General features: G+C 38.7%; 1 protein-coding gene across 1 annotated transcript; it reads left to right on the forward strand.

Annotated features, from left to right (window-relative positions):
- Nucleotides 1-1,575: 1,575 nt before the first annotated feature.
- Nucleotides 1,576-3,004, forward strand: LOC147826518 (olfactory receptor 14I1-like). The gene is made up of 2 exons (XM_087181055.1): nucleotides 1,576-2,193; nucleotides 2,855-3,004. The coding sequence occupies exons 1-2, from the start codon at nucleotides 1,576-1,578 to the stop codon at nucleotides 3,002-3,004; spliced, it is 768 nt and encodes a 255-aa protein (XP_087037181.1).
- The last annotated feature ends 5,306 nt before the right edge of the window (nucleotides 3,005-8,310 follow it).

An 8,310-nucleotide genomic window follows, 5' to 3' on the forward strand; every position in this document is an offset into this window, starting at 1 on the left:
CTCAAGAGGAAGACACAGAAGCATGTGGGATTTTAGCAAGGGCAATTCACCCCATGGAGAGGAGGTCCCAGGTCCAGCAGTGCAGCTCCCACCAAGTGAGTCAGGACAGGATAGAAAAGTGCCAGCTGGGGTGAAACAGGAGGCTGTGCAAAGACCATGTGACCCAGTGCAGCAAAATGTGCTTGGCACAGAGAGCAGCCCTGGGCACCACAGCAGTGGGAGAAGGCTTGGGTGGGCCAGAGAGGGACACCCAAAGCTGCTGGCTTAGACCAGCCCAGCTCCCACAGATCAAACTCTACCAGACCAGGTGGGGAGGCTCAGCCTGGTTCTGAGACACTACCTGCCTTGGACACTGCCAGAGGACTGTGGACTCCGGAGGAATTTTACTTTGTCCTTTTAATTATATTTCTTCCTTGGTTGGTTTTGTTTCCTCATTCTTTGTTTTGTTTGTTTTTTAGTTTCTATGGTTATGTTTACCTTGTTCTGCACATCCTCTTTCTTTGCTCAACTCTCTCTCTGGAGTTGACTATATTTCCTTGTGAGTGTAAATCCTTTCTTGTCTTTCTGGTTCACTCTGATTTTCTTTTGCTTTATCCTTCACACTTTCTTTCCTGGCCTCTTCTCCAGTTTCCCAAGCCTTGGCTGATCATCTGCTGTCCTCTAGTCTTGGCTCTACTACATCTCTCTTCATCTCACTCCCTGTGTTGCCCTCTATCCCTCTTAAACTTCCCCCCCAGTGGGTAAACTCACCACACTAAGAGGAAACTCATTGCATTCAAGCTCCTGATTTATGCTGGGGTGTTACATAACTGTACATCTTGCTACTGTGATTAAAGTTACCAAGTTAATAGTTAACAAAGTTTTTCAGTTTCTAGGTTGTGCTTGACGGTACCAATATTGCTAATTGTGTACTACATTTGCCAGGATGTCCTACCTGATGTAGTGGGTTTTTCTCTCCTGTATCACAACACTGAGATTGTCTGGTGCCATAACCACCACTGTATCCCAGTATCTAAGGACTGGGTGTGAAGCCAAATAAATAGCAACTTCTGATCCTTAATAAATTGGTAAGGTGGGAGCTTAGCACAGACACAAGAATCATAAGTGCCCAAATGACCTCTCTGAGAAATAGACATTTCCTAGAGAAGGCTTGATACTAGTGATAAAGCTATCTGCCATAAGAAATTCACAAGCATGAACAAAGAAAACCAAATTTTAAAAAATGTTAAAACTGATGTGAAGGAGAAAATAATTAGGTGTCCAGGTAGATCTAGAAAACACACTCTTAAAAGTAGCCAATAAATGAAAGATTATGGGAAGTGATTGCACTTTAAATACTGTAATGCTTTATTCTGTCATCCTATGAATGTAAAAAATAAAAGGATATGAGCATTTGGGGGGAAAAGCAAAATAGAAATATGTATGTTCAATATACCTTATTTTATCCTTAACTATACTCTGATGTTCCTGGGTAGAAACCACTCTGTAGTTTTACCAGTTGCTTTGCATTCAGCTTGGAGCAGAATCCTCTGTTCACTTTAACCTCTGACTCTGCAGAGACCACAGCAGATGGACATGGACAACCTCACCGTCTTCACAGAATTCCTCCTCATGGGTGTCACAGGCTCCTGGGAGCTCCAGGTTCTGCAAGGTGTGCTGTTCTTAGTGATTTATCTGGGAGCACTAACAGGGAATCTTGTGACTGTCACTGTCATCATGACAGATGCACGCCTGCACTCTCCCATGTACTTTTTTATTAGCAATGTGGCCCTTCTAGACCTCGTCAGCATCTCAGTTATTGTTCCCAGAGCTGTAGTGAATTCCATGACAGGCAGTAAGACCATATCCCTGGCAGAGTGTGCTGCACAGATTTTCCTGTTCACAATATGTGGAGCAGTGGAGATTGCCCTCCTGGTGGTCATGTCCTATGACCGCTACATGGCCATTTGCCACCCTCTGCACTATGGGCTCATCATCACCCCGAGTCTGTGCTCCCAGGCCTCAGCTTGCTCCTGGGCCTCTGGTCTGGTCTACTCTGTTATCCACACAGGGGCTCTGTTCAGGTTTCCCTTCACCAAGACCAATGTGATCCAGCAATATTTCTGTGATGTACCTCAGATTCTGAGGATTTCATCTTCAGATGTCCAATACTCTGAATTTATAATGGTGGCTTTAAGTTTTTGCATTGTCTTGGTATGTTTTGCCTTCATGTTTTTTTCATATGTTAATATATTTTCAACTGTGCATAAGGCTCATTCAGTGAAAGCCCGTAACAAAGCCATGTCCACCTGTACCCCACAGCTGGCCATTCTCTTTTTGTTTCTCATTTCGGTGTCAGTGGCTGGGTTAGGTCCCATTCCAAGCAAACCATCCCTTGGGAATCTGCTGACTTCCATGTTCTACACCATGGTGCCCCCATTCTTGAACCCCATTATCTACTGTCTACGCAACAGAGAGATCAATGCTGCCCTGCGAAGAATGTTCAACAGATTCTCTGAGTTGCAGTCAAAGATTTTTATCACTAAAATTTAAATATTAGTCTATCAGATGAAGATAGTGTAATGGATATTTGATGTTCTTTTATAAGTTGAAATCTACACCTGTGAATCATCTATTTTTAGTTGCCTATACATTGTTTTGTTGTGTACAGGTTTTTTTGATGAAGTAAAAATCTACATCTTCATGTTCTTGCTTGTCTTGTTGTATATGTCATACATTTTATTCTTCATTCCTAAAACTGGAAGTTTGGTTCACATTGCAAAAATATTTTGAAAATATTTGGAATGATTTTGAGCTAGAAACTAAACAGGCACTGTAAGGATCAGGGTATGCTTTTTATGTTCCACCTTAACAGACACCTGTGCTATTGAGAGAACCTCAGGTGCTGGATCTGACCAACCTGGAGAAGCGCACTGAGTGGTCCTGTGAGAAGACCCTGCTGTCTGCACTGTGCTCTCTGCACCCACTCTTCAACTCAGGCTGTGATGGGTCACACTGTGATTAAAAGGGGACAATTAAGGACTAAAGACATAGTGGGGCTTTGGAATCTGAGACCCTCAACCCCCTTTTGCTGCATCTGCTAAAACCCTTTTGCTCAGTCAATACAAAATCAAGACACACGAATAAATGACCTTCCGAAAAACTACCTTGGAAGTGTTTTGTTTCTGTGTGTAATCCAGATGAAAACAAGCAGGCCAACCTTGATCCATGAAAACTTGGTGAGCAATGAGGAAAAGGAATCAGATGCCCTGTGTGGTGCACCTTTTTCATCCAATAGCACACAAAATAGCACATAAAAATGACTTCACTCCAAATGAGAAATGTTTTGTTTCTCTGACTTCCAATAGCTGAATCTGCAAACTGGTGGCTGAAATACATATTGGCTATATTGTGTTTGAGAACTTAGTCCCAAATACTCCTCTTGTTTCATCTAGAAGCCCTGTCTGGGAAAACATCAGCATGGAGGCACCGGTGCCCACTGAGCCCCAGTCCAGCCCTAGAACAACAGGTGTATCAGTCTCCCTGCATTTCAGTACTTATTGCTCTTGGCAGAAGTAAGTGGTGTTTGGCCCCATGGACCTCCTGTCCACCAGTGCTCATGTCCTAGTGAAGGTCTGGACACGGGCTCACCCTCTTCTGATGCATGAGATACCTCAACTTCAATGTTTTATCACTGAGGAGGTATATCTCCTAAAAGTTAAAATTTGTGTGACTGTAAGACACAGAACTTGATATGATCCCTGTAACTGTTTTGAAATATTTGCTCCAATCAAGGCAATTAACATATCCACATTTTTAACAAAATATATCTGCATCCAAGTCATTTTTGAATCTGTTTTAAGGTAAAAATACTGTAATTTAAATTTAGATATCATTTACAAGGGTGGGATGTTAACATTTCTGAAAACTTTTGAATGAATTTCTTTTGCTCTATCTCTACATCTATCTAAATTGATACATAGACTTCCTCCACATACTTTCATCCACATATTGGAATGAATAAGTAACTTGATTTCTAATTTTCAGGGTTAATCTATAAAATTATTTCAACCTAGTTCCTGATTTTATCTTTCTGTCTGATTCTATATTGATTTTTCTGCTTGTGCATTTCCAATGAATCTACCATTATGAGTTAGACATTTTCAGTAACGAAGTGAGGGCTTCTTTCCTTGGAATATTTTTACTTTTACAGTTTTTCCTTTGGAAACTATATTTATTCATTCATTGAAAAATAATAATTGCAAGTATTTGTGGGACACAGCATGATATGTTTACAAAATGCAATGTTTCAAAGAACCTAATTAACTAATCTATCCCCAGTACACTTACCACTTCTGGGTGTGAAACATTGAAAATATATTTTTATCAGCAGGTGAAAAATATTTCATGCATTGCTGTTATAGTTACTATTCGGTGCAACTGCTCTGTAAAGCTTGACCTTTCTGTTTAATTAAAATTTTGTGCATTTTGACCTATATTTACCCACTACCCATCAAACATCCCCTGCCAGGATCTGATAACATTCACTTTACTCTATAGATCTGAATTCAACATTGTTAGGTTCCACATGTAATTTAGATCATGGGTATTTGTCTTTCTGTGCCTCCCTTACAGCAGAATGTTGTCCAGATGCAGCTATATTGGTGCAAATAAAACTACTTTCCCCATTTTTAAGACTCCATAATATTCCACTGTGTGCATATGCCACAGTTTCTTCATCATCTTATCTGATGAAGGAACTTAAGTTGCTGCTGTATGTTAGCTATGTGAACAATACTGCATTGAAGGGGAGAGAGCAGGCATTCCTTCAGTAGATTGATTTCAGGTCCTTGGGTTCATACCCAGGCATGGAATTCCTCTATCCTATGGTAACCCTGAGTTTTGGAGAAACTTCCATGTTGTTCTTGTGTGCAAATCCACCAAAGGGGACCAAATGGTGAATTTACCCTACATTCTCTCAAACACAGTCACAATTTATCTTTTAGGCAATAGGCACCGGAACGATTGTGAGGTAATGTCTCCTTGTAGTTTGCATTTCCATTCCTGATGACTAATGAGGATGATCAGTTTTTCATGCATCTGTTGATTAATTTGTGTCTTCTTTTGAGAAATGTCAATGTAAGTATTTTGCCTATTCTTTTCTTGGGTTATTACTTTGCTTCATATTGAGTAGTTTCAGTTCTTTATATAGTTTAGGTATCAGTCACATGTCACTACATGGCTTGCAAATATTTTCTCCCAACATGTTAATTGTCTTATTCTCTATTAAATTTTTTCTTTCCTATGAAAGACTTTTAGATTAATGCAATCTCATATGAAATGCATTTTGTTTGTTTTATTTGCTTTTGTTGTCTGTACTTGCACAGTCATACCTAGGAGATTTCTGCCCATTTCAACATTGGGCAAAAGTTATGCTATAGTTTCTTCTAGGACTTACACAGCACAAAATCTTAAATAAAGTTCTTAACTTGATTTTTGTATATGGGATGAGATAAGGGTCCTGTCTCATTCTTCTCTGTGTGAATATAAACTTTCCCTATATCATTTCTTGAAGAAATTTTGCTTTCTGTTGGTCACTTTGTCAAAGATCAACCCATTTTAAGTGAGGATCATCAAAAAATGATGGCATGTCCTCATCCACCTTATTCACAGAATCTGGCATGGAGTGAGCTTTGGGTCTCCCCCAAAGTACAAAGCACTGCAAAAGAGAAATGTTTTCATGTGGATTCTAGATTTCAAGGCTGGAACAACATAGCAACTAAAGACACCCACAAAAGTCTATTTCCAGAACCCCTGCAAAATGTTACAAGAACAATGGGATAAGTGCGTATATGTGGAGGGAAGCACTTTGAAAAAGATTTAGGGCAATTTGTCATTTATTCCATTTTTGTGTAATTTAAATACTCATTGCCCTTATGATCACACCTCCTAGTGTTTGACAATATTTCAAGAAGTGTGAACTCTTGTACATGGTTGTTGAGAATGTCAGCAAGTATAAAAAATATGTGAAACAAGAGAACTTCATCAAAAATTAATATAGAATTCATTTAGGGTTAGGCAACCCTGCTGTGGGGTATATATTTAAAGAGAGGAAAGGAGGATCTTGAAATGGTATCTGCATGCCTATGGTCACTACAGCACCATCCCTAACGTCAGACAGAGCTGAATTACCTCAGTGTCCAATGGCACAGGAATGGATTGATAAAATGTGGTTCGCACACATTGGACTGATATTTGTTCTAAAAAAAGAAATCCTTCTACATACAAGAAGTTGGATGAACACTGGTCATCTTATGTTCGGTAAAAGAAGAGGATACAGAGAGGCAGTTACATACTGCATGACCCCACTCCTCTGAGAGACCTGAAGTGGTGGAGTCCTGCAGAGAAGCACAGTGGTGATGAACTGCAGCTGCAGGGAAGAAGAGGTGGAGATGCACGTGACCACTCTGCAAGATGAGTACTTTCTGGTGACCTAAACTGCAACAGTATGAGTATAAGTAATCACATTTTTACATGTGCTTGAGGCCTGCAAAAAAAGAGAGCAGAGTGAAAATGTTCCCACTACCAAAATAAATAAATTAATAAAGTGGTAGGTATCTGTGATGATGGATAAAGAATGAAGTAAAAATGCCCAATTCAAGAAATCATGATTTTTAATTGAGAAATTGCTACAAATCTGCAGCAGAAAGAAAATGACTTAAAATTAATAAACAATATGATCAAGGGCACAGAATAAAACATCAAAATGTAAAAATGTATCATATTTCTATATATCAGCAAAGAAAATCTTGAGAGGAAAACTAAAAACAGGTAATACCTTCAATAATAACTACAAATTAAATGTAACAAATAAACTCTTAAATACAATATATACTTTATTTATTTCCCATGTAACATAAAAATCTGATAAAAGATATTAAATATCTAAGTGGGAACACATACCATACTGAGTGTGCAAGTGATAACACAATAAAGTTTCTCTTTCATAGAATGCCAATACTGTATATTCAGCATAATTTTATGCAGAACACCAGGGCCATCCTGTACATCTATACAAATGGTCCAGGAAACTCAAATGCACAATATAATGTGCTTAATAACAAACCAATAAAGTTTTAGAAGGTTCATTTTGTATGAATCATTCCTTTTATAGAATTTTAATTAGATTAAGTGGATTTAATATTAATGAAAGTTCCAATGCTTAATATTGCTTATCATTAGTATTTTTAAATCTCGTGACATAAATCCATTCTTTTGGTTATCTAGGGATTATTGTTAGAAATAAAATAGCACACTTACAGAATCAGGTGGCAATGCTGGCTTACTGAGAAAGATGAGTCCTGATCCTACACCCAGCCTTATGGCTCAATGGTCCACTACAGAGGTTTTTCTTCTCCAGATCCTCAGACTTTCCTCCTACATTGCTCTGCACTTTTCCATCTTTGCCCATGAACATGCAGGTGGTGGCACAAGCACACTGAAAAGTCTGATCCACTCCTGTTATGATGAAAAGGAAGGCACAAAACAACCCCTTCCATTTTTATGAAGACACACCAGAGTAACAACATCTGCTATTTCACTGATCTGACTGCACTGCCATGTCCTGCTGGATAATGCCAGGCTGGTAATTGTAGCAACAGACTGAAAGCCATGTTTGATGGTGCCACTTAGATGATGAGCACTTTCTGCATGCTACTAATCCCATCAAAGATAAATAAGAAAAAGGAAAGAATAAATGTTAGTGATAAATTAAAAATCACAAAAAATGAGTAAACATAGAGATACAAAAGAGTGGAATGTGTTCTGTAAGATGGATGGTTTTCAAATAGTTCAGTCTGACATTCAACACATACTGTTTAAAAATTCATTTTATGTACATGTATCAAATCCCTGAGATGAATGTTATTATATGTGGCAAACCCATACTAATAAAAATAAAAATTAAACAATATTTTAAAGAGTTATATATGTGGATATTCTATATAGAGAGAATAACAGCCTATGTGCAGCATCTAATAGTAATCGCTGCTTTTTTGAAAGCTGTTTTATATAAAATGCATTAGACCCAGAATTACACCCTTGCATCTGATGAGTGTCTGGTTACATGGTCACATATACAGTAACTGGAGAGGTTTTTAGATTTAGTCTTTATTACTGCATGTCTGCAGTACATAATGGTCACATTCATTGTGGCCAATTTGCACATGCACAAAACACATCTAAGTCCTTTTTTCTTCTTTTGTCCCTCTTCCCTCTCCACCCCTTCCCTGTCCATGTGCACCAGCTCTACTGGGCCTGCCCTCAGGAGCC

The sequence above is a fragment of the Heterocephalus glaber genome, unplaced genomic scaffold (assembly GCF_053883595.1).
Source record: "Heterocephalus glaber isolate CG9 unplaced genomic scaffold, H.glaber_assembly_v1.0 deba00001466, whole genome shotgun sequence".
In the NCBI taxonomy this organism is placed as follows: Eukaryota; Metazoa; Chordata; class Mammalia; order Rodentia; family Bathyergidae; genus Heterocephalus; species Heterocephalus glaber.